Source organism: Dufourea novaeangliae, unplaced genomic scaffold (assembly GCF_001272555.1).
Source record: "Dufourea novaeangliae isolate 0120121106 unplaced genomic scaffold, ASM127255v1 scaffold64, whole genome shotgun sequence".
Lineage (NCBI taxonomy): Eukaryota > Metazoa > Arthropoda > Insecta > Hymenoptera > Halictidae > Dufourea > Dufourea novaeangliae.
Window position 1 is genome coordinate 548114 of NW_015373954.1, and position 27488 is coordinate 575601.

General features: G+C 42.5%; 1 protein-coding gene across 3 annotated transcripts; it reads left to right on the plus strand.

Moving 5' to 3' along the window:
* The first annotated feature begins 1664 nt into the window (after positions 1 to 1664).
* Positions 1665 to 26363, plus strand: LOC107186248 (aryl hydrocarbon receptor nuclear translocator homolog). Of its 3 annotated transcripts, none has more exons than XM_015574073.1 (13): positions 1665 to 1827; positions 2489 to 2543; positions 14277 to 14357; positions 20012 to 20172; positions 22991 to 23308; positions 23450 to 23650; positions 24589 to 24747; positions 24832 to 24990; positions 25073 to 25223; positions 25339 to 25496; positions 25571 to 25755; positions 25832 to 25973; positions 26052 to 26363. In XM_015574073.1, the coding sequence occupies exons 1-13, from the start codon at positions 1791 to 1793 to the stop codon at positions 26267 to 26269; spliced, it is 2025 nt and encodes a 674-aa protein (XP_015429559.1). In that variant the 5' UTR covers positions 1665 to 1790; the 3' UTR covers positions 26270 to 26363. The 3 variants fall into 3 exon arrangements, with proteins under 3 accessions (XP_015429559.1, XP_015429560.1, XP_015429561.1); XM_015574074.1 differs by having other exon boundaries at positions 20015 to 20172; XM_015574075.1 differs by lacking the exon at positions 1665 to 1827 and adding an exon at positions 2056 to 2090.
* The last annotated feature ends 1125 nt before the right edge of the window (positions 26364 to 27488 follow it).

Here is a 27488-nt window from a genome sequence, read left to right on the forward strand (position 1 = left end):
AATCGAAGATCCCCGGACAGTTCAGTGTACGAAGAACAACGAAATCTCACGTATCCGCCAAAACAAACGGTCCCACCGTGCGGAATCTGCTAGCAAAACGTCTCGTCGTGAAGATATTCACTCAATTGTCATCCGTGGTTCTGGCCTATTTGGTTGGACACGTTTCCTACTCGATCACTCGTGAACGCGCTTCGCTCGCCGGCACCGTGCGATTTTCACTCACGTCTTTCGCGACACCGCGTAAACATCGCCATGTCAAAGGTGGTGCATCGCGGGGAAAACAGTATTTATAGTGTGAATACGAAGAAAACAGACACAAAGGCGTCCATTTTGCTCAGCAGCGAGTTAGCGGAAGTTGCGTAGTAGATACGGGCCAGATACAGGTATACCGGCGCAACGGCGTCGCATTTCAAATGACGGTGAATCGTTCGCATGAAAGCGATTTAATCCTAATTTAATACTGTTTCGGTGAATTTATTAAACGCTCGATAATAGTTGTAATTGCATTTAATTTTTCAGCCCTATCTCTCGCTATACTCTTACCCACGATTCATAATTAGACTTCGAATCATTATGCGAATGTAGATGTCTATGAACTAGTTTGAGGAAATTGAAACTCAAGAATTTGTTCACTGTGTTTGAGATTCAAACTCGTTAAGTTTTAGTAAATATTTTTAGTATACTGAGTATGAAATAATCGTATCAAAGTTTATTTATTATGTTCAACTATACATCTTGCCCTTATCTGAAGAAATGAAATTCATGGGAAGAAAATTTATTTATCCTATTTGGTAATCAGGAATATGCATCTGTCCGTAATTATTTTATAAAATAACAATACGCAAATAGCAATGAGAAATTCTTTTTTCTTCTCAAATGTTTACAAAAATAATGGACAGTTTTCATGTGTGTACAAATTTTAATGAATAGCTTACGAGTCTAAGTTCAAACTTTATACCCAATGACTCAATAAAAATTCTCGCAGATGGCGCCACCGACACCTCTTTAATCACATAATCTTTCCGTTATTAACGTTTAAAAAGATATTTTCCAATTAATTACCGTTTCAATTAACTCAGTTACTGCTTATACGCATTAATAGACTTAATTGTCCTCTTCGAGTACTCTCTTCCGAGAACAAAATGTAGTATACACGATATGTTCAATAGAAACACTGACTCGATATTATAAAACAATAAGGTACAGAATACTTTGCTTGAACTAGTTATATTTATTGTAGTTATAGTTATTACTTTGCTGACAGGAAAACATTTTATACAAGAATATTTGTCTGCAGACAGGAAAACAAATTCTACATATATTCAACAAATATCAATTTGTTGTTCATATAGAGGGTGTTCCTAACTCCCTGACATGTTTTGCTAACATGAGTTAAGGGAGCAATAATTATATTTTACTATATATATAGTTTTAAGTATGAATAGAAGAATTGAGTGACGTAAAGGTAGTAAGTACGAATTGAAGATATTTTATTGAAGTGTAACTGTTTTACTCATAGGATAGGGATTTTTTGTGCACCCTGTATTTGCTGCGCCATTCGTTTCAGGTTGTCGTCCAACAGAGCGCGTTGTAACCAAGGCAATTTCGACTCTCATGCTCGAGGAAAAATAAAATCCTGAGTAAAAATTTCAAAATGGCGCGACTGCCGAGTGTAAACACCCAGTTTTGATGTTAGCGAGGTGTACCAGCCGCGAAGGGTGCGCGTGAAAGTTGGACTGGCTGTTTGATTGTTTTTGTGTTTAATAGTGTGACGAAGAAATTCCGTCTGAATGTTCACTGTATCCACGATCACCCATTCTATACCAGGTAAATATCGAACCTGTTTGACATTGAAAGCATTTTCCTGATGGAGTCAATTAATCCATACAGAAGTTGCATTTGAAAGTCTCAGTGATAGTATTTCTACTTGATTCATTATTATTATTTCACTAATTGGGCAAATGTGTATAAGCTTTAAATAAGTTTTTCAGCGTTGATGCTTTTCTCTCTAAGTGGGACACTTTTCTATCATAAAATACAAGCATTCCCCTGAATTGTTCTGTATATTTGACATGTAAATGCATTGCTTGGTTAGTATGAATGAATTTGTTCTTCTTTGGTTCTGCTGTTCGTTTATACGTATACAGTGTTTTATTTACAAAATTTTGAGCTACCAGACTGAAGCATGTGAGGATATAATGTATCAATGTACTCTGTGAAGGCACAAATAGATTGATCTAAAAGAAACTTTATAACATGAAATATATTAGGTAAGCAGTTCTCATTAAAAAAGTGTACATAGATGTATTAATATTCGTTGAATGTTATGTACATTGTTTTGGAATGATAACAATTAAAATTATTTGTAGAATTTTGTATATAGTTCAGCAAGTAGACTTGATTATAATATGAATTCCTATATAATTTCTCAGAATCCTGGACACTTGAAAGTTTCACTTAAGTTTCATAATTTTTGGTGTTGTTATAGGGAGTGACCCCAGTAAAATGACACAGAAGCGTAGTCCTGGCATAGCACACATTGGGTAAGTCATATTGTAAATTAATTCATTCTATTTTCATATTTCCTTCAATGTGTATAAAATTGTTGTTCATGTATAATTATGTGTGTTTATTCTACTATATATAGATACTGCAAAGTTTATGAGACTTTATCATATTTTATTAAGAACTGAACTGCATCTAATACTACAGAGTTTTTGCAATATACAATATAGTGAAATCTATAGGATTAACTAATATATCTACATAAGTAAAACGAAAATGAAACAGTTTACAAAGCTGCTAAACAATAGGACCAGTCTACTATAACAGTACCTAATTTTTTAATTACAAATTTCTCTGTAATATACACCCCACAGCTCGGAGTAATTACAAAGAAAAAAGCATCAATTCCCAGAAATACTTATAGTCGGTCCCGCGAACAACAGTAGATTCATGTTATTCAAATTTTCAAAAAATTATAGATAAACAAAAACATTTAGAAGAATCTTTTGCGTGGATTTTCCGTGGACCAGGTTGGCGAACTCGTTCGCGGTAGCGTGGTCGTCCTCGTGGGCACATAGCGTGCACAACGAGGACGATGCATCCCGAGTTAAAAGTCATGCTTTACACGGTGGCTGTTCCGTGGCTCTCTGGTGGGAGAAGTGATAGTCCTTAGCGGGGTATAGCACGGCGGCACATTATGCGGCTATGGTGGAATCAGTCACTGGCGAGTTGTGGGTGGTGACTAGTCGGCGACCCATCCGTCCGAGAAACGTGCTTCCGCGTTCGTTCTGTTCGTTTCGACGATTCCGTGCTCGATCGATCGCGATCTACACTCCCTCCCTCCATCGATCGTTCGAATTTCGCCTCGTGATTGGTACACGCCTGGAGCTCGTTAATTCGGGCACCGGTCTACCGAAAGTTTTCATAAGTTGAACGACAATTCGTGTTGAAGTTTCGGTTCCTGGTTGGACGACGTTGATCTAGGCATTCGATTAAATCAATCTGGAAGCTTCTTGAAGATTTTCAATTTTCGAGAATCCTTGAACTTGAAAAAGATCGATGATCTATCGATCAAAGAATAAAGAAGTTTCGCTCAGAATGCTGGTACTCGCGATGGAAACGGGAATCAAAGTACAAAGTGAAACTATCGGTAGAATAACGAGTGTCAATCGTTTGGATTAGTCGCGTAGTCTTATTAGCCCCGGTTCACCAGCGTGAAAGCGATCCACCGTGTCCCGTACTTTCCAAAACGACACCGAAACTGCTAATATCGAAAGCGCGGACAATGCATACGCAATCGAATAGGCGTCCTCGGTGTTCCCTCGAACGTGTCATTATCGCGACAGAAGTTGGACTTGTTGTGCCTGGAATGGAACTCTGAATATTACTGTGTGTGAGAGAAAGATGAATCTATCAGTGTCTGTTAATTCATAGCAGAAATCATCCCCAAGCATGTGATACAGAAAGTGTGGGCATAGCCAAACTACAAATTTTTTTCGCGATAGTGTTAATTAGTTCTAGTGAAAAATATCGAAAAATAGTTCGTCGAATCGTGTTCCTTCAAGTTCGGAGTAGTTCCTGTAGTTTCCCAGTGACGTTAAATATTGTTAGTTGAAGAGACTCTTAACATTCCCTCGGGGTACACCAGGAAAAATGGAAATAAAGTCCACGAAACGCTGATAATTCCTCGGCTTGTCGGCCGTAAATACTGGTCGGATCTGTTGGAAAAATTCGTCGTGGATATCTACGACCAACAGGTCTGGAATATCTGGCAGGAGCGTGGCGCTGTGCACAGGGTGTAAAGTATCAGAGATTCATCGAGCATAGATCTTCGCGTAAACCCTCGGTAACGAGATGACGAGATAACCCAGGAAGGTGAACGTACGGTTTCAGGATTCCAATAGGGGATTGTACGAGGTCGATTCGAAGGAACCGTTTGTCAGTTTATGGGAAACAACAGGGTGGAACTTAAGGTAGCGGGTAGAATAAGTTGGGAAGAACTTTGATATAATGAACAACCAAAGGAACTAAGAAATCCTAAAAAAAAAACACAGGAAATATATTCTCAAGTTAGAGAATGTCTGCTTACTGAACCACTGCGAAATCAGACTGCTCAATCCCCAATCATAGAAAACGATCAGATTCAGCCATTCTTCTGCAATCTTCTCATCTCGAGTCCCAAGATCTCCCGATAACCAGGGATCAGGACACTTGTTCTTGAGCATGAACTAGTCCCCTGGATCTCCGGCGAAACACAAGTCAATCATCCAGACTACCACTACATTGATACCAGTGAAAATTCTTCTATCTAGAATCAACAAGTGTCCGCCTGCACTCGAGGGAAGATTTCCTCCTTTTTCAATCGAATCTAACTGGCGGAAGATGAAGAGGTACTCTTAGCGGAAGGACCATTGGATCCGGACACACACTTGTTCCCTTGTCTGAACATGAACTAGACCCCGTGTATCTTTCTTAAAGTATAATCCAAGTGATCGAGGTCTATCCCCTCGAAGTGATAGTGGCCGGAAGATTCTTTTACCTGGAATCGAAGGACTGTTTTCATTGTTGCTGGATGTAGCGGGCAAGATGAAGAGATAATCGAGGCGGAAGGCGAACGAAGGGCTCGGGAACGGTTGTTGTGGTCCAACAGAAGGTCAGAAAGATCGGCAAAATAGAGTACCCCGGTGGCAGTGGTATGTATGGGGGCGGTTCGGGGGGCGGCGGGTATGGGGTCGGTTTGGGCCCGGGAGCGGGCCCTTCGCATTACATACCCACCGCTTCCTCGGTGGGCTACCAATTGGCCCCGCCACCCCCACCACCCCCACCAGCCTGCCCCACCGTCGGAAGTCAGCTTCTGTCTTACGGGCCCAACCTATCGCCCCATCATATGCAGCAGACCCACTCGGACGCGCAACAGTCCAAGAGACGGAGGTAAATCATCCTCGAAAATCTCTTTATTTCTTTTTGTTTTTTTAATCTTCTTGCTCCTTTTCTCTCACCCCAGCCTCTCTTCTTGTTTTCGTTCTTCACGGTGAGATCGCGATCTCCTCCGGCTTTTTTGGGGGTGAGTTGTTGACCCGGTACGGTTACAAAGCCGGTTTATAGAGCGTTGCTCGAGGAAGGAGTTTTCGGGAAATTTGATGGTGTTCTTGGGATAAATAGGATGGGAAACGGAGCTGAAGCAAGTTTGTTCCGATAAGTTAAACAGCTGTGACAAGCAGAGAATATTGTGTTGTGGAAGGTATATTTTAAATTTCCTGGTTGTAAGGTGTTTTTTTTTTCCCTCTAAGTTAGTGTCAAAGTTAAATTGTACGAAGAACCTTTGATCACATTGAATTGGTGCATCCAGGATTCACTTGCTTAATCAACATTTTTCAGGGTAAACATTCTCAACAAAGTGGAGCAGTTTCATATATATAGAACAAAGTTATCTTCGCGTGCGTCATTGCGATACAAAAAGAAGCGAGGAACTCGAAGCTCACTTTCACGAATCGAGGAAAATCCTTCGTTCACGAACGAAAAACAATAACCAATTCGTTTAAGAATACCTATATTTGGTTTTTAGTAGCTAGATACCTACTGTAGCGCGATTGTAACGCATGGTTTTTAAATTGTAGGTGACCGTCGTTGCATAGATAACGAGGAGAGAGAGAGGGGAAATATAAAGAAGCAGGGGCATTAAACTAGACCGTGTTCGGTCTAGTTTAGTCTAGGAATCGTGACCGTCGTTCCTTACAATTGCTTATTGAAATTGAGAGAGCCGAGCGTGTAGCGGTCGTGGATTCGCAATTCCCTTAAATCAATAGCGAACGCGGGACGGCGGACGGGGGAGGGAAAACTTCTGCGGTTTGCTTCGGAAATTTCTTCTATTGGCCCATTATGTGAGATTTACGCGGGGCAATTGGACAATACGTGGCTCGTGGGGCCGCGATTTGCGGATTATCATAAAAGTTATCCGGCTTTCGAACCGGATCACCGACTCGATCGTTCTTGTGTCGTTAGAATAAGTCGAATAGAATGGTTACTTGATGAATCAGAACTGTTTTCATTGAGTGTTGTTACTGTTTCATGTATATTTTCCGTTATCTTCAATATCGTGTTAATTGTTCAGCATTTCAGAATTTTTCCTGTTAAATTATTTAATTATGAAGTGATGGATAATGACGGGATAATTAGAACGCTTCATGCAACCTCCGTTTGCGTTCCCTGTATCAGATTCGTCTTCCATACCGGCTTCTTAAGAGGAGTAGGAATGCCTTCGTGGAAATAGTAACTAGTTATCTCATTAATTGTTGAATGATGGTGAGGTATGCCACTGGGATTGAATTTTCTTCTGTTCAATCTTCATCCCATAATCTACCCTTAAAGGGGCGAATTCGTTTGTTAAGAAATTTTATTTACGCTTTCGAGATTCATTTTATAGAATTTCGATCGAGTCACCGATTCGATACAGATAATCGAAGATAAGGGCGACTAGAATGTCAGAGGCATTTTCAATTAAGACATCTAAAGCGAACTTGATATCGTCCCGATGAAACGAATGTCAAGTTCTGCATGAAATTTGTCACGTACCGTTTTATCAGCGTGAAAACATTCCGACGTATCGGTAATAATTTTGTCGCACCGCGCGGTTGATGCCTGATTGGTTGGAAAACGAAATAGTGACGCTACCTTTGAATCGAGATAGCTCGATTATCGTCCAGGCGCTCGCGTAAAAACGCCGCGAAACCGTCGTAAAATCGCTTTACCGCCACCACGTGGACGGAAAACATGAATTTTGTGAAACTTCTAACGGGGATTCGATAACATTGTTTCGTGTTGAGACAAATGCCGCGACTGTTTTACTAATTTTCAATTTAAAAAAGCAACCATAGGATTCCAGGTACACTTTTCTCGCGACAACAATTAACATTAATTTCAAAGGTGTTATTATTAACTTATATACTTGTTTTGTGCCTTTAGAAATTTTTGTAAAAGTGCTGCTTAATTAAATTTTTAAACTATTAATGTCAGTCATGAGTTATTAGTTTGATGCAAAAAATTATGTTCTTACCGGATTTACATCGAAAACTCAAGGAACATTTGTCGCTGATGCGTCTTGTTATTACAAGATCGGCAACTTTTTCTTGAGAACGCAAACACGTCGACGCCGCGGATTATAAATAATGTCACGTTTCGGCGGAAGTAAATTGCTTCATTATTGTACAATGTCTTGCGTAACCGACCATCGACTTCATTACACATACAAAAGAACTGGAAAACAAATATATTCGACTTCCTCATACTTTGGTTAGGGGGTATAATGTGTATTACGTGACTCTTTTTTCATCGACAGATTCGGTATCGACGCCATTTTACAAAAATCACTTACACAAAAGTGTCGTGTGTCGTCGGAAATTCCATTCAGTCGGCGCCGCGAATTTAATGGTAATTTTAAAGGACAGGACATCCTTTCAAAGGGTTCTCTTCTGGCCAAAAAATATTAATTCTTTTTTTTTTTTTTTTTTTTTTTTTTTTTTTTTTTTTTTTTTTTTTTTTTTTTTTTTTTTTTTTTTTATCCGGGTACAAAGGATTCTGAAAACCGTAAAAATTCTTTGTTCGCGAAAATCGCTGGCCGAGTGACCGTAGCGGAGGCCGCCTGGCATTTCTACGATCGCGTAAAAACTTGATCTATCGAAAGGGCAACCGTCGCCGGTGGTACGAGCCTGTGAAAGGGAGTTTTTTTTTCTTCCCCTCTTCACGGGTTTTTCTTTTGTCAGGCCATTATCTTCGCCGGTTTATTCTCACTTTCGTTGAATCCCGAGCGAAGAGTCACGCTCCATTGGTTTCTTTTTCCTCCTCTTCGTCAACTTCGGGACATTCTTACAGTTCTCCATCCACGAACTGGATCCCCGGTCCTGGGATTAACAGTTCGAGCTTGTTGTTTTTACGAGATCACCGACTCTACTCGAGCAGAACGGTAATAAGGCTGATTCGATTTCCACGGGGATTACTTCTTTCCGTCTCTCTTAACAACTGTTTTCATTAATCTGTGTTGGTAACGCGGCGATGGCATAAAGGATTTTTGAGTGTCCTTTATTATTGAACAGTAATTTCGTGGATGGTAATACTGATAAGGTAAAAAAATCGCAGTGATATTCGAACCGGTTGAATTAACAATGGGATTTACAGTACGAAAATCGAGAAACGGGAATTGTTTTCCGTAGGATCGCAACAATCATAGCCACGAGGTAACCGCCTAATACTACGAGCTTAATATAGTACGCTCGACCACGTGCATCGAACGTGCTAGGCACCAAACAAAACCCACTCGTCGCGGAATTCGTCACGTACCAGAGATTTGCGGCTGTTCGCGAATTTACGCGACCGGTTACCAGATCATTATGTTACGTAATGTGCTGGGCACGCGTGATTCTTCAGACCATCGATCGTAAACTTCCCCAAAATTGTTAAGAGTATCCTTAACTAACGAGTTTCTAATTGATTGAATAGTCTTCCGAGGAACCAGATAAATCTTATAGTGCCTGACAATTATAAAGATGGATTGAGATCATCAAGAGAGCCTCGTTTTTTTGTCTACAATAAATTAAACATTTGTGCCGAACAAATTTCTTGAATTCATAAATCTTTAATAGTTGCGACGAGAATAAATTTTTATAATCGAATCAACTAATTGAATAGTTCGTTGTAATTATGTATTATAACTATGAGCTAATTTTTATTCGGCTACTGTTGATCTTCCAGCGTATATGTATAACACATCTTTATGGAAGCTTGTCCCGCAAGGAGGCGTTGAACCGGATGGCCACACGATGAAGAAAGTATGTTTCGAGACTGAGACGGGTGCGCATATTATTTTCATTCGTAATTAAGACCTTATTAGTTACGCTCGGTACATGCATCACATAATGCATATTTATGTCATACAATATCGACATGCATCTTCACACAGCCCCGGGCTCGTTACACAAAATAGTACATCACAAGCTTAATACGTCGCGTTTGTTCGTTGAACGCTCGTTAATTCAGATTGCATCGCTAAAGTCCCCTTTAAATATTTATGCTTCGATGAAAAGTAACATCGATCGCTTGATTTAACGACGTTGAAACTTATCGATTTCAACGTGTTCCTCGTGTAAAGGATACAAAATCTCGTGCAGTATTTTCTGGGAGTACATGTGCTACCACGCGTTGAAGTCTCCATAGTACTTTCGAGGGACTCGCTTATAAATCTCATGGCTCAAATGCACTTCTTCCATCAATCGTTAAATCTGTTTTTCATTTCTAACGAAATTCTTGTTTAACCACTCTGTACAGTAATGATATTTAATGGATAACATCTGTAAAACGGCAATAGAATCAGCATACGCATTCTTCTGTGTCCTTTCGGCCAGTCGGTTCGAGAGAGCGGTTTGGCACGCGTTTACGCCCTTAATCGTGATCATCGGCGAACGAAGTCGTAACGAAAGGGTCGAGACAACAAGGCAGTTACACGGTGAATGAACAGGAGTACCAAACGGCGTTTCGCAATTAAGTAGATTTCTTATTTCCTCTTCCTTTTACGTTTCAGTCGCGTGACTTTCCGCTCGAGGCGAGCCCGCACGCCCTAAACAATAAGGGTTTCCTCAGCCGTGAGAATGTTCGAGTTCCTCATTCGTTTCATTCTACCGTGAAACGATCGGTCCAGGGATAAATCGTTGTATCTTTCGGTAAACTGCGAGTATTTTTTCATGATCGACAAAAATCCACCCATTTTCGTGCATCGTTCTCTCGTTTACATGATTCTGTCGTCTTTTACAGTAACTCCGTTCGATCAAGATGTTCCGTACCACTTCGTAGAGATTGCCTGTGTTTTCCTGGACTATCTTCAAGAGTCATTTTGCCGCGAACTTCTTCACGGATTCTGGCTTACTTTATAACACATTCTGGTGCCATTAGTGCCTCGCGGCTGAAGATTGCCAGGGAGGACGATCAGCCAGTGATACGATAGCTCGTTGCTCTTGAATCACAGCGATCGTGAGTCGCGGAAAACTTTGTGCAAGCAGCACAGAGGGTCGGTAGGAGCGATCGAGGAGGCGGTGACCAATAAGGTCGGAGGAGAGCGGATAAGAGACCCGGGCACGAAGAACGATGGACCGCCTCCTGTTGCGGGGCTCGTACCTTGGGCCCGCCAATAGCCACGCTCTTTCCTTTTAATATGCTAACACTCACCGCCGACAGTGCCGCTCTCCTAATGAAAAAACTCACGCTACCGTGCTTAGGTGTTAGATTCTTAGTCTGCGCAGTGTCGCCTCGCCTCGCCTTCGTCTTTACGTTGTTAGAGCTTCCTTCTAGCTTCGCGGAAGTTATACGGTGTCAGGGAAAAAAGAATGTTAAATTAGACGATTGAATCTCCAACCTTGCTCGGGTGAATATTATTCCAAATCGTCAAGGTATTTCCAAAAACTACTTCCACGAATTAGCATGTTTATTCAGTTGAAGTGGATACAGAATTGGTTCAGAAGTCAGGTCTCGATTGGCGAGTAATGATCTAAAGTGTTCGTAGAGGGGTGTAAAAATGAACCCTACGGGTAAAACCCCCAGTTAGGCCTGTCTTCTGGAGCTGGCAGAGGAACATGACGCTTGGGCATCGACGAAACAGAGAAAAATCTCGAGAAAGAGGAGCTGTGTCCAAGTTACAGTGGCGCCTTTTTGCATTTTTCCAGCTTGACTCGGGAGTCACGACTTTGACCCCCCTGTTTCTCCCCCCGTTTCTCCTCGATGTCTGCGATCGTCCTTGTACATTTACGTTTACCATTCCTCTACGTCCACGTGTGTTACATCTACCTAGTCTTCCTGTAGTCGGACACTTGCGCATATCTGCGGCCTAGCCGTGTACAATTCGACGAAGAAGCTGATCTATCCGTACGTTACAGGGCCATGCAATCTTGGTGTCCTAAATGTTGTTCTGGGGAATGGTTCCAAACATACCTCTTAAAACAACACTTTGAGAACTCTAAGTACCTAATACGAGATTTCATCCTTCGATTTATAGGTCAACAATGTTACTCGTTGACTTCCACTTTTAACATTTTTTTTATTAGCCGAAGTAGTTAAAATTTGATCAAGAGTAGTAGGTGTAGAAGTAAGAATAATATGTGTAAAAATGAAAGGTGTCCTTCGTGAGTAGAATTTTGAAGTGCAAGTGTTAATTAGATAATGTCTCGAGCCGTCCAAAAGTGACTAACTCGGCGATCGATACCGAGACAAAACCGTCCCGGGCCGATGTATCCAGCCGCGGCAACGATTGCTATTCGCCGCGTGTTAAGATTGATTACAGCGCATGTAACGCCGCATCTCATTAATGACGGTAGTAGTAATAGAAGAAAACTGACCGGCGATACGTTGCTAAGGGACGGTTATCAAGACATTATTGCGAGCCTTATACCGCGAGATAATGGTCGATGAAACGTGCTGTTGCCGGATTAATGGAGAAGCTATTTACTCTTTTCATTCTACACGATCGAGCTTGCACGTTTGTGAGCTCGTTAAGCAATACAATTATATAGATTACCACACGTGATAATTTATAGATAATCCTAGAAAGTGCTAAGAAAAAAATTCTTACGCAGAAATGTCTATAGATCACCAGACGGTTTTTGTAAATGTGTCTGTAAACATTCGATCTTCTGTTTTCCGTCATAGATCTTCGTATTTCTAGTACTTCAAAGAACAGTCGGTAATTTGTAGACCGAGAATCCGTGGGAACGGCGGCTGAACGTCGATTTTTATCTTCTCTGTCGAGATACTAAATCATGAAACGGAGAACGATACATCTTAAACGTTTTAAACAATGAGTTACGGGCGCCGCGGGATCGCGAGGTTCATAGATTCCGTCTGTTAAACGTAGCGAGAAAATCTAATTACATGTCAAATTGCGTTTGTTTAACCACGACATGAAATTGTATGCAAATGCTCGCTTCTCCGTGACCGGATTGCTTTATCGCGGATTTAATTTTTTTGCTCGCTAGTGTCGGGGACTAGACGTGGCTCATCTTCGTCGTAATCGTGTGCATTTTATGATTGACTATTCGATCTGTGTCTTTTCTTCTGAGTTGAGAATTTCAAATACCCTTTATAAGAGTCCATCGGTGTCGAAGGAATACACACGTCCACGGATTGTCTGCTAATCGAGAAGTATTGCGAATCTATCGAGAATCCTGTGAATCGAAAATCCAAAAATTGTTGAACCCCTCAAGAATCACAGTGGCCACAAAGATTCTAAAGATCAAAGGCCCCCTGTAATCGAAAACTCATTGATCGCTCAATCTCCCAAAGGAACCAGCTCCCGAAGGCTCCGAATGGTCCCAGCTCTCTGGACACCGCCGCGTCTTCTCCACGGCGAGCATGCATATACGTATCTGTTAAGTCGACATAATACCGCGGGGCCGCGTCATTATGTACTCCATAAGTCTCCAAGCCCCGTAGTCTCTCTCTCTCTCTCTCTTTCTTCTTTTCCTCCTCGTTCCGCTCGGAGTCTGCTCGGGCCCTGGGAGCAAAAAAGGGGGAAAAGAAAAAGGGGCGCAGAGAGATGGCGGAGGGTGGGGTGGGGAGGTTGGAGCACGGAGCCTTCTCGGTGTACCCGGATACACTCGTTGCGGGCCCTACACCACCACCCCCACCTCGTCCTCTAAGGCCCATGGGACTCATGAAGCTCACGGGGAGGGAGGGGCAAAGTGGTGGGGGTAAGATGCTGGCCTGTAGCACGGTGTGGCGTTCACCAGAGCAAAGAAAGAGAAAAACGATCACGGCGAGGGTAGGGGCACAGGCGGCTGGGAAGAAGGGGATTTTTCGCTCAGGGTCAGAGGCGTACATCACCCGCGCTCGCCGTAATAGACTGACGATCAGCCGGATTTCTATGCGCACCGCCGGTACCCCCAATGAGAGCATAATTTTCTATCGTGCTTAGTACGCTGGTGCGCCAAGAGAGAACACGCTGGTAACTAGACGCCACTGACGGATTTACGACACTCTCCATGCGGTTTCTTTTTTTTTTTTTTTTTCCTTTTTTGTCTGCTCCCGTTGGAAATTGAGTTGTGACTCTGGTGATGGAGATAAAGAAGCAGTGAGACGATGGGACCATGTGACTCCGTTTCAAGTCCCTATTGCGAAGGTCGATAGATCGATTGGGTTAGATCAGATCGATTAGAATGGGCTTCTAAAAAGGAAGAATCGTTAAATCTCATTCTTTTTCGTTTTTATTACGAACTTTGGATCCGTTTGATTAAGGAGATCCCGATGTTAGAGGTCTAGGTGATTCGTTAGTTGGTCGAGAGTTGAACGCAGGTGCGAACACAGTTGGCATGGGCTCGCGTTATAGAGCACCGTCGGCCGTGAATATTGCATGAGCGACTTACTGTTACACGACGCTCCAGATTTGGGGAAGTTGGATAGGCGACCGCCAATTCTGTATGAACAGCCGTTCGCGTTTGGTAATCCGGAAGTGATTACACTTTGCGTATCGACGACGCGACATTTATTCGCGACGCTCGTGGAATGTCTTATCAGCCGGAGTGGCTGATGAACGAGTCGAGCGTCGAAGAAGAAAAGTTCTAGGAACATGAATGATCGGACCGATCGTCTTTAGAAATTCGTGTGATTGAACATCACCTTCGATCAGCAATCGCCACACGATTTTACTAATGAACATTTTATTCAAACGATTTGTAACTAAGACTAACCGATTGATCGTAAGAAGTAGCAAATGAGTATACTGGATGTTTTCATTACAGATCGGACGAAGATGATCCCAACTTGTGTAAATATAGAAGGCAGGAGGACGAGAATGTACAGGACAAAGAAAGATTTGCGAGGTGAGTGTCAGGCTCGACGTAACATGCATGCTCTCGGACTTACGATAAATGAGGGAGGTCAGTGAACGGGTTAAACAACATTTTTTTTTTGGACGAAATACGCCTCCGCAGGTAACGATACTCTCTCTCTGCGACCAACAACGTACGATGCACGCGAAGGTTTACTTAATTACACTGCAAATCGATGTTAGAATACAATCAACAAAACGATTAGTTTCCAGATTCAGGAAACAATTTCTGTTCGGTAACAACAGACTACGAGCATTACCATGTTAAACTGCAAGAAAAGGATCTCAGAAATTCGGTTAGAAGAGGCTTTTCACGCCAGGAAAGAAATCCTCGTTCCCGCTGGTGTACTTGAAAAAAAAAAACCGTTGACGACGATTCGCACGGTTCCTATCTCGCCCGAAAAATCAGTCGAGCCGGTTTCGACGTCGCCCCGAGACGCGTCTCGGCCCTAAATCGTTTCTTTCCGTGTTTCTCGGTGGCTTCTTTTCTGATACGCGCGGTGACGGGCATTGTTAATTCGTCTCACGGACTCCCGGGCCAATATGTTCGCCGGCGGTACACCCTGTACATGCCGGGGCCGAGAGTACGAAGATACATACATACCTACATGATACCCGCCAATGTGAGTCGATAGCGGAATGGGAAGCCCTCCAGGCTGCTCCAGCGTGGGAACATAAGGTACTTATACGCGCGCACAGCACCGTCCTTTGGCCACGTCTACAACCGAAGACGTCCGTATCTCGATCCTCTATCGCGATACTCCCCGTTGACACGCCGAGGGATTCGCGAAATGAAATACGACGAGCGACGCGTATTACGCCAGACAATGCAACGTTCAGTATTGTTCGATCAGGATTGGCGAACCGATTGCCGGAAATTGTGGATCACCTTGGCCACCGTGATTGATCTAGGTTACAGGCTTAGGCAAATTGAGTTTAGAAATGAATATCGTACTGACACGTATGACTGAGGAGCGTTCATGAAGATAATACCTTCAGTTTGTTAATTTTCACATAGTACGTATAGATAAATGGTCGACATGCCAGTACTCGAATCTCAAAAATTTAATGCTGATTAAGCATCAGTCAGATCATTCTGTGACGTCTTCATCGACGTAATTGTCGCGGAGTTTCCAAGATCGTCTGTCATACACGTCGAACACACACGACGCGTAATTACTCCATCTTTTGTCTACTTTTAATACCATTCCTCGTACGAAGTCATGCTGACTACCTGCACGCACGAATATGAAAAATTTGCACGAAACCTTGGAACTCTTCGAAACGATTCGCCCGTTTTACGTCGATTCTGACAGGTAGTACGTTCACCTCGTATCGTGCTACCAAACAAAACTGGCTACAGTGTGTACATGTTTCACGGAAAAGTCGGCAATCCGCAACAGCCTCTCGATGTCGCGAGCGTCCAGGAACCTCACTTTTAAGTTAATAACGCAATTACTGGCCTCCTGGCCGCAAGGCGGGTAACCCTCTTATCCTCCTTCTCGGCCCGCAGCCTCGGCTTCTGCTGCCCGTTCTTCTTTTTCTTCGCCCCCTCCGACCCGTGCCCTGTTCTCTTCGCTGTGCCGCGTTAATACCTGCGCTTTTTGGCAGCGAGATTGTTGCATAAACCGCGGATTCGACTCCTTTGTCGTCGAATGCCAGCGGTTTGCGCTGAAACGCTGGGGCTTTTTCTTCTTTTCGCGTCAGACATTACAATTTCTTACCTGGATTTATCCGTGGTACCGAGTAGCTTGCGGCGAGATATTGGTCAACCTTCCCAAAAACTGTACATTGAATTGCTTTCCTGGTGTTTTGAATTCGAAAAGGTTGGGGGTCCCATTCATGGTCTTCCGGAAGATTTTATCGTGAGAATCAGGTTAAAGGTGGTTTCTGGTGATTTCAACGCGCGGCAAGGACACCAACTTCGGTCCTAAAACGTTACACAGGGCGGATTTATACTTCACAGGTTATTACATAGGTAGGGCTGTCCTCTGTGTAAAATAAAGTCTCGATTTCTCTTGTTTTATAGGTGAAATGTGGACAATATGGATTTCCTAAAGCCATTAACCAAGGAATATTCGAATACGGTTACGTCCTAACGCGCACGATGAACACAGCGATTTGAGGATTACGCCTGCACGGTAGTAAACGTTCCCCGAGAGAATTTATCGTCTAAGGTTCACCGTTTCAATCGTGATTATAATGTCTTCGTTCGGGAATGATTTAAGGGACACTTAACGAGCCGCGTACTTGCGATGGAATCACTATTCCGGTGGTTTATTATTTTCTGCTCGGGTATAAACTGTGCTCGGATTCGGCGAAAAGGCGGTGAAAGTTAGACACATCCTTAATGCTAATACTATTATATCGATAAATTCTAAATAAAAAATGATAAAGACTGGCAAGCGTTCAACGATCGAAAGACCCGGAAATCCGTGGTTTCGTGGCAATAAAAATTAACCATCGGCCCGTTTCGGAGCTTGAGCCTAACATCTGTCGTCATTAGCATGCGGGAATATTAAGATTTAGCATAAATCACTCGGTAGCTAGATGCTCGTTAGCATACGTCCACCGCTATGTTGCGCGTTCGAAATATATTCGATAACGAATACGATCGCATTAAACGATCCTCGATCGATTCATAATTCATTTCATTGTTCCGCGTGCTGAAAGAGAGAAGGAGAGAGGTGGAAGTGGGAGTCGTTAGAACTTCTATCGACAGTTCGTTCGTACAGTCGTTAGACGAATCCATAATTCACCGCGCAGACGTTGTCATTTATAGGATCGCAATACGAAGTATCAATGACGACGACAACGTTGATGACGATGATCATGATGATGACGATGATGATGACTCCGACCGATCTCCGCGATCTCCTTTTCCTCCGTGCGACGAGGCTCTTCTTTACCCCCCTTAGAATGATTTTATGTGTGCGGTACGTGTATTTCTGTGCCGACTTTGTATCATAGTAATGCGGAGATCGATATACAGGGTGTGTAGTTCAAGAAACGACTCGATCCTTCGGTTCTTCAGTGGTCAGGTTGTCGTTGAATGATTATTCGAGTCAAATAGAAATCATTCTAAATCAAAATCACGAATTATAACAACAAAATCTAATAATATTCAAGATTTTTATAAAATTTAAGATTTCAGATTCATTTTTCCACTTCTATTCTTCTACCACTTTATGGCTCATTAAATAATCATTTCAAGTGTCCTTGCTTGATACGCAGCTTTAACGAAATTCTGACTGATTTTTAATCATTAACACGTTCGAGACGGAACCGATTTTGATGTACTTTCCGTTCGGCCGGCGGAGATCACTCAGCAGATGTTTGACCGTACAGAGTATACAATATATCTACTTTTTATGTTATATAAATTACAGTTTTGTAAGTGTACTTTTTATGTTATATAAATTAAGTTTATTTATCAGATTCGATACAGTCGGTCCACAGAGTCCGACGGTTAAACGGAAAATTCAATGTCGGTCCCTGGGAATTGACACCATCTCGAATCTGTTAATTGTTTTGAAATTAACATGTCGTAGTTCGTTACGTACAGCAACGAATAGAGAACCAGCAAATATAAATCGATGAATTTGTTCCAGCAAAAGGGGCATAAAATAAGGAAGGAGAAATAAAAGAATTGCCAAAATTAATTGTCATTTTAAAGAAGACAAAAGGTCTGGTTGGAGAACGACCACCCTGTATAGCCTCCGCTGGACCCACAGAGCGAGCGGGCAACTTCGGAACGTCTGACCCTTGACCCAGGAGTTCTCTCTGTCCTGCTCCTTGGATCGGGTTCTTCTTCTGCCCCTTTCTCCTCGTGTTCTTCTACCGTCCTGTGCGCGGTACATACCCTGCTTTATACTTGCGCTTTAAGCGCCCTGGCCTCTTTTAAATAGCGGGCCCTGCTACGGAGCCCACGTTGGCGAGGAACGTTACCGATCCTCCTGGACTTCCAACGAACTGGAAGGTCCTGCCTCTGAGCATCCACCTGGAATATCATTACTGAACCATCTCTGGCCAGTCCTTGACGCTAGAACCCAATGAACTCCCGAAATATACCGGACAAAAGATCATTTTTAATGGAAGACTCGGAAGACGATCTTGAATCTTACCTGACAATTACTGGAACCGCTGATTCATCATATCGAGTGGCTAATATACACCAAGTTTCAAATTAGTTCCACCATGTTAATAATGACTCCAGCATTGTAATCAACATGGCGTCTCAACGCGGAGCAACCGGAGAACGATTTTGTTGAATGGGGTCGCAAAGCCCCAGACGGGGTGGATGTCCTGGATGCGGAACTTAACGAGAGGTCAATGTTCACAATACGAAGACATTGCGTTGGACATGAATCCTAAGCTATATCCCCCCACATAAATACATTTTATTCAAGCTATTGTTAGTGATAAAAAAAAATCTTCGAGACTCCAACTTCATTTTGTCATCTTGTATTCTTCGGTCATCGAAAATACTGTAGCGTAATTCGTGATATTATTTAACTCGAGGAATGTAAATTCGATCGAAATAACGAGGGGGGTGTAATAAAAACGAGAAAATTGAATTAAAGATACCGCCGCATTCCCGGGAATTCAATGCGCTTTCCGGCGTATTTACATGAACAGAATGAAACTCGGAGGATCCGAAGATGGAATAAGTATGAGGTAATAGTACCTGATGGACTCGGAATGAGATGGAGGGTCTTATCTGGCTGGTAGACACAAAAGGAAGTTCTCCCCAGCGATACCCAAGTCGGAGGAACATCCCGGATAACGGTACTGGAAAATAAACGAATTCGTTCCCTTTGATCTCACAAATTTTCAACGAAATACGAAGAAGGAGATGCTTAATAATCTTCCTATTCAAGCGAGATACACAAGTTACTCTAAATTTATATCGCAGTGTGTTAATATCCAACGCAATAACTAAAATGATTATAGGTGATCGACGATTTTACGAAATCGGGAAGTACAGGGGGTGCGTTCCAGAAGTGCCACGGTTAATTAAGAAATAAAATTCTCCAGCGTATATATCTCGGTATAACTTCCAAACTTTCTCGCGTGCGATCTGACTCGCGGCCCTCCCTCGGAAATTATCAGGAATTAAATGCCATTAAATTTACGATTGCGCGCCGACAATTACCAGCCGAGGCAAAGAGACGTGCGCCGTTACTCCGCGGCGGTTACCCTCTGGTAGCGTAATAACAGGGAGGCCCCTGAAATTGTGGTTTCACCCGATATACCTTCTCGATGAGGCATCGTTTCAGAATTTATTGGCGGCATTGATCACGAACACCCTTATCAATGACCCGGTCTCCTCGATGCAGATTCTTTCGCGCCGCTGGATTCCCGCAACCGGACCATTACAATTTTCCACTCTTGCACCCATTGCGATCGTTTAACAAATTCTCCATGTTGTCGCGTTAATTTCAGAATTAACTATATAATTATTTAATTCGAGAAACGAAACGACAATTTCTTTCGAATGATCGGAGACCATCCTCCGTTCTCTCCCCGATTCACCGCGTGTAATAGACCTCAACCGAGCTTCGTCGTTTACGATCTTTTCGCCGTCAGACGAAAAGCCATTTCTCGAACTATGCAATTACCTTGGTTTTGTCTTGCGACTTACTGCAGGGAGAATCATTGCGAGATCGAGCGGCGGCGGCGGAACAAGATGACCGCCTACATCACCGAACTATCGGACATGGTGCCGACGTGTTCAGCCCTGGCACGGAAACCGGACAAATTGACGATACTCAGGATGGCGGTCGCCCATATGAAGAACCTCAGGGGTGAGTACACTTACCTTTACCATTATGACTCGATCGATAACGTCCCTGGATCAGAGAAACATTACCTATTCTCTGTTTCTCTAGACACATTGTCACTTTATAAAATTTATAATAGGCAAATTTTATACACACTATAATGGTGAACTAAACATGAAGTATTTCTTTTAGTGTTTCGAAGTCCAAAAAGGAACAAACACTAGGAACCTATATTTTAGTCGCATGATATTTTCAATGTTCGACATCGATAGGCGACCGGAATGGAGCAAGCTGCCCGGATCGTAATTCAATCGCTTCGAGTCAAAACTCGAAGATCGCGTTGCCGAAGTTATTTAGCCTGCCCGTGCCGGATAACTCAAACATCGCAGGCTCTTAATCGTCACGTCCCGCGTTCAAGCTACATTGTGCCTTATCGGACACCCATAGCACGGCTAAAACTGTATTTTCCTTACGTTCGATAATAATACGGATGCAAATTTGAAACTTTGATTAGCCCACCGGAGGAACTTCAGTATAGAGACACCGATCTTGTTCGATATCCACGCTCGAACTCTGTTGATCAGTCCTTATTTTAAAACAGAAAAATGTACAGAAAGTGACTGGAGGATGATAATAGAGTCCCTGACGTTAGTGGTATCTCAAGCTTGTATCAACGAAGGGATGTCCAGTGTCCCATAGGGAAACCGCTTCTTGTCAGTCTCTGACGAGAATTCATCCGGCCGGTGGTTGCACCGGAACGGTCGTAATTCACCGAAGGTTTCGTCGTACGGTGGTCATATCGAATGCAGAAAGCGCGATATATGCTTCCGGTGTAAGAATGGGTGGAGTTGCTCCGTCGGCTGTCCCTTTAGCCCCGGTGTCCCTGTGACTGCGTGCACACACGCGTTACACGGGATCCCCCTTCCTCCACTCCCCTCTTCTCTGGATCGGTGTGCGTACCGTGATTCCAGCTAAGTATTGGTGGTGCGTCGCATTGTTTATAGCCACTTCTCCTCTTTCCCGACAAGAGGGCCGCTGAATACAAATTGCTCGAACCGGAGAGCCTCTCTCTTACCTGACCGGGAGGAAAGGCTATCGCCTCCGGGATATGTCGACGCTCGTTTACGCGTATACGCACCAACCCCTCGTATTCGTTGCACCCGTGAGACGCGCCTCGTTGGTCATTTCATCTTTCGAAATTGGTGGCTTGCAAATGAAACAGATATTCGAAGCATACAATTAGCAGGTCCGATACAGAACTGTCTACGGGGTATCTAAAGACGATAAACGATACGATTTGTCGTACGACATACATCGCTTGGACGGTTGGAACTCTCGTCCAGACAGTCGAAGTGATCTACGAGCAGTCGTATGAGAAATCGGTATCGTCCTATGGGCAGGGCTTGAAACGGTTCCGAAAATAACTGTTTCAAACTCTTATATAAAAGTTCCGATTGAAAGAGTTATGAAAAATCTTTATTCTGAATATAGTTTATTCAGAACTGATATAGAACCTAAAAAATAACTGTTATAAAACTGATATAACACCTAAACAATACTGATATGGGAGCTGATATAGGAACCGTAACTGAAACTTATATAGCCTGAAATGTAGGTTCTTCGTAACAGTTACTCAGAATAAAAGTTCTTCGTAGCTGTTTCAAGAACCTATACCGAAATCGTAACAGTTTTCAAGCCCTGCCTATGGGCTGTTTAATGCTTGGGACCATATTCCACTCAATTGCAAGATGGGGAAATGTCGATAGAATTTTTACGTCTGAATACGAAAACTTAACACTTACCAATGACACGAGGTAGAAGGAGAGAGAAAAAGTTCGGTACCAAAAATGAGGACGGAGCTGCTCGGCAGCACAGGTAACTATCGAGGTGCAAGATCGGAATTGCAAAGCGGACGGGATCCCGCGAGGTGCGGGTGTGAGTGAGAGAGAGAGAGAGAGAGAAAGAGAGCGAGCCGCGCGATGCGATCTTTACCCCGATATACGGAGAAATTCCGGGAAGAGGTACTTTAACGACTTCCAAACAAGATCTATGGAAGACCCCGGATGACCTTCGTTACCATTACCTTCCACAGTAGAGAACGTCTTCGATGGACATTAATGCCGCGATTCGGTCGGTTTTGCTCCTCGAAGAGAGAGACCTGGCCAATCTTCCGTGCCAGGCCGCCGGCGATCTTAGCACGGTTTTAATCTAGATCTATATACACTATTGCTTTTAGTAGCAGTCGTAAATCATAGCTCCCCCGATGGCCACGAGATACACCGATGCACCCTTGGCACCGTACATCTGTTGGCCTCGATGCAAGCGTTAGAGACCTTACTTCGTTATCCGTTAAGACGACTGGATCGTCAGAATATTCATCTCACGGTGCATTTTCATTAACCCTTCCGAAAGTCTTGGAAACTAGATCGTTAGAGAACGCGAAGCTGATCGATAGTTCTTTAAATGTTTGAGCTCTTTAACAAAGAAGGGATTAAATTCCAACCCCAAAAGTGTCTTCGATCTTCACGTACGAGAGTACTTACACGTTTCTCCCTAGAAGCATTCGTTTCGTCTGAAGAGTTTTGCCCGCCCGATACACGTGCACTCTCTGTCGAACAGCTCGGATAGATTCTCCGATCGATAGCTGCCATTTACATCGAACGTGATAGAAAAACATGTTCATTAAGGAAAAAGGGAATCCCCCTTTAATTGAAGATCGATACTCGGTGTTTGTCGTGTTGGGTATCCTCGAACGCATAGGACCGACGCAATCGTGTGCGTTGACAGGTGGTGGGGGTCGATTTAACGAGTGTAGCTCAGACGAATTAAATTTCTGTCGCAGGTACCGGAAGCACGGCCACGGACAACGCCTACAAGCCCTCCTTCCTCACCGACCAAGAGCTAAAACACCTGATTCTGGAGGCGGCCGATGGATTTCTCTTCGTCGTCAGTTGCGACACTGGAAGGATCATCTACGTCTCCGACTCGGTTGCACCTGTTCTGAACTACACGCAAAGCGACTGGTATGGTACCAGCCTCTATTCGCAGGTTCATCCGGATGACACCGAGAAAGTAAAGGAACAATTAAGCGCTGAGGAACCGCAGCACGGAGGCAGGGTGTTGGACCTCAAAACCGGGACCGTAAAGAAAGAGGGCCAGTGTAAGTGGACGTTGGTTCTTCGCCATTTCTCGCTGTATAAGTTTTCTTCAGTAAAATTCAATTTATCAGTATCTCCTTTGGAAATGATCCTGTATTATGTAACCAGAAGAATTAATAATGAAGAATATGTCTATTTCATAGCGTCCATGAGGATGTGTATGGGCTCGAGAAGAGGTTTCATCTGCCGTATGAAGGTCGGAAACCTCCAGGCGACCGGTGACATGGCCGCTGCCCACGGTCTTCATCGTATGAAGCAAAGAAACTCCCTCGGTCCAGCCAGGGACGGTCAAAATTACGCCGTAGTCCATTGTACAGGATACATCAAAAACTGGCCCTCCAACGGTGAGTTTCGTACGGGTTCCAATGTTTCGTCGTTAATCGCCGTCGACATAACGGGTCGCGCGGCGACGTAGCGCCAACTTTCTATTTTAAAGCGAGGGAGACAGCGTGCAGGAGGAATATGAACGAGAACCGACCGGCTTCGTAGAATACGGGGATAGCGACGTTTGTACTATAAATTAAGAACCGGCTAGAAGCGAACAGACCGCGAACGGATAGTATACGGATCGGTTTATAAGAATGAATGGAATTGTCTTGACCTAACAGCCGACAGACGAGCCGGAATACCGATAACTATGCCGGGACGAGCTGATGCGGAATTTGTATGCTTTATCGTGGCCCCTGATGCATAATAAAGGGGGGGATCGGGCTCGAGTGGAGGGTTCACGAGGATTTTCGTGCGTTTCCGTGTTTCAAAATCCTCTCCGCGAATCGAGGCTCAATAAAATTATCCTTCTCTCTTGTTTTTATAGTTTCCGTTCTTTTGTTTCCTTTATCCATAAGTATTTAAGAATTATTCCTCTTGTTCCGATTGAAACAGGAACTACGTACTTACTTTCATGAACTGAAATATCAGTGATTAGGTAGATGATTGTAACAGTAGAGGCTCCACGTCCGTTCTTACTAGGTTTGAGTTGAAAAACTGTATGCTTGGGATCACTTATGGGGTCGTCTCTAAACTAGAAAGGAACAACATTTATACATATATATGTGAGATTATTATTCCTCAGTTTCCAAACTGTATGTTGAGATATGACACACAGAGATATCCCCATTGGTACAAGTACAAGCACAATCCAGTCTAAATAGACTTGATACACTTAGCACAACACTGTAGTATGTATCAGTATATAAATAACAATCAGTGAACCATTATGAAGAGTCCTAGACTGATTCATAATTTTACGCTGTAGGTGATTTTGTTCCCCCGTGTGTACCAGGTGGGGGTGTAGGTGACAGAGGTAGTGTTCAAGCTAGACCTGACGGTGTAGTTGCGGATGAAAACACCAGTAGCAATTGTTGTCTGGTTGCCATTGGACGATTACAGGTCACTAGCACACCAAACAATAGCGATTTAGCAGGTTCCAATAGCAATAATGGTAAGTAAGCGCAAACATTACAGAAATAATATTTAATATAATACATGGAAACCTGTAAGTAATCCAGGCGATTTAATTTTTTAGAATTTATCTCTCGTCATTCAGCAGAAGGTAAATTTACCTTCGTGGATCAAAGAGTGGGTGGAATTTTAGGCTACACACCATCAGAACTCTTAGGTCACCCGTGCTACGAATTCTTTCATCCAGAGGACTTAACGCATATGAGGGAAAGTTTTGAACAAGGTAAAGTACCGTGGAGGACACACGAATCAATTGTCACAAAATGTTCAGTGTCGTTAATGTATTGCATTGTATCTCTTTGCAGTACTGAAGCTGAAAGGACAAGTGGTGTCTGTAATGTACAGATTTCGAGCCAAAAATCGTGACTGGGTGTGGTTAAGGACATCCGCGTTTGCATTTTTAAATCCATTTAATGACGAGGTTGAATACATTGTCTGCACAAACACGCACGCAAAGTACGCTCTCTTATACTAGGAAAATTCTTATTCTACATATTTATCATAGCCGAATTTTTCAAACTAAACTCGTTACGGTAAATAAAAGCTGGTACATTTTTGTTCGATATTTAAGGTCATTCCATCCTGGCAACGATGGCCAAACAGAAAACGAAGCTGTACCTGCTTATGGACAACCTGGCTTGGATTATTCTCTTCAGAGACATCCTGCTAGGGATCCTCTGTATTCAGGTCATCATATGATGCCACATCCAGCAGCTGTAGCAACAGCTGGTAAACTATTAGTTTTATGAGATATTAATATAATACTAATAATACACGTTTATTTACACGACTATATTTGATAGGTCCTCAGCAGCCTAGGCCGTCCAGTACGCAAAATGTTTATCAAGGATATGAAACAACGCAGTCACCGATAGCTTATGGCTCACCTGGTCAGCAGAGTGCATCTTCTTCAGTTTTAAGTAGAATTCAAAAACCAGCTAACACATCCCCAACTCCGGTGCAACAAGCATGGGCTATTGGAAGACAAGTAATTTTACTGTACTGACCTCTATTTAGTTTCCCTAATTTCAATAATTAATCTATATAATCTTTTTTATCTGCAGCAACCTGTAACAGAAGGATATCAATACAGTCAATTAAGTCCGTCTAGGTCACCAAGCGGACCAACTTATACTCAGTTAAGTAGCGGTGCTAGGACACCGGCTACACAATATCATGCAGTCACAACAGTGCCTAATAATCCAGGTAAGTTCAGTTCTCATTCTCATACGATTCTTCTATATATTCCGCAATTTCTCAAAGTATTGATTTCATAATTATCAGGTATGTGGGGGTGGCAGAGCCAACAACACCAAGCACCTCAACCAGATGGTGGACAATCAAATCCTCAAGTAACTGGACAACCACAACCACCTCATCCTTCTCAGGGTGGACCTGGCACGCAACCTCAAGAACTCTCGGACATGTTACAGATGCTCCAGGATCAGGGTGGAGCATCAGGTTTCGAGGAATTAAATATGTTTAATACTAATTTCGAGTAGCGACAAGGAAGTAGCATTGAGGAATGTCTACCTTAAAAAAGCTTTAAGGTTCGAATCATTGGTACTATTTCGGGATCACGCCGAGCATCATAATCAGCACTTTTACTTCAGCAATTAATTGAAAGTCATTAGCACCTCACGTGTAAACTTCATCCGAATTGACGTTGAAGTTAGGATGACCTAACTTCATCGGTTAGTGTTTCTATTATGAGAAGTTTCTTTTGATTGCATCAAAGAGTACGATTTTAAAGATCGTATGAGTCGTTTGGACGATTTGTCAAAAATTGATGACTATCATTTTGCGAAAGTGCCATAAAACTTATAACTCGAAAAAAAAGAAATGAAAAATGGTCACTTATAATACGCACAGATGAATCAGTGGACAAGGCTTAGAAACTTAGGAAGCTTTTTAAAAATACACAAATTTTAGGATTTGATATGATAATTAACATACGAGGACTGTTCAAAAGAGAGATCTGATTTAATTTTTAAGTATGTGTTTTTTTTTGCGATTAAGGATCACGTTGAATGAAGAAGTGTAAAATCATTCTTTTTTTTTTTATTACTTTCCTTTGTTGATTTGACTTCAGAGAGTAAGGAAAACATACTTAAAGGGGATATTGTAAATTGGAGATTAAACTTTGAACTCTCCTCGTTCTAATTTTAAATAAATAAACGCAATTGTGTAGGTAAGTTATATTTAAATTGTACATGGAAACCAAGAACGATGAGATCACGAGGACTTGAGTTTCACGGAGCTATTGTTAATGGATGTAAGTATGTATAAATTTTGGAATAAAACAGAAAATGCGTGTGAGATTTGTAATTGTTCGGAAAGTGACGCTTCATTAATATTTCAAACGAAATAATATCGGACTGCGTGTATCATGTACGATTGCTAATATATTTACATTGTTATAGGATTTTAACGTCGCATCTGTGCTTATTAATAAGTAATATGGCATAATATTCGCAATTTTATTTAAAGACGAATAAAATACAAAAGCATTTTGAAAAAAAATACTAAAAATCATGAGATACATTCTAAAAATTAAGGATGGAAAAGGTATTTTTAAAACTTCTCAATCAAATCTACACAAATCACGGTAATTTTAATACCAGCTTATCGTTAGATTTCTAAGGTTAGCTTAATTATTTTAATTTAGATCTTTGTAATTATAAACAGTGCAATCTTAAGGATCGACACTCGATGGACAAA

Excerpts from the sequence above, each read along its gene's own strand:
- LOC107186248 (XM_015574073.1), top strand. The coding sequence starts at position 1,791 with ATGTTCACTGTATCCACGATCACCCATTCTATACCAG. Across the intron at positions 2,544-14,276 it reads CCTGGCATAGCACACATTGG|ATCGGACGAAGATGATCCCA; the intron begins GTAAGTCATATT and ends TTTTCATTACAG. Across the intron at positions 25,224-25,338 it reads TGCACAAACACGCACGCAAA|GTCATTCCATCCTGGCAACG; the intron begins GTACGCTCTCTT and ends TCGATATTTAAG.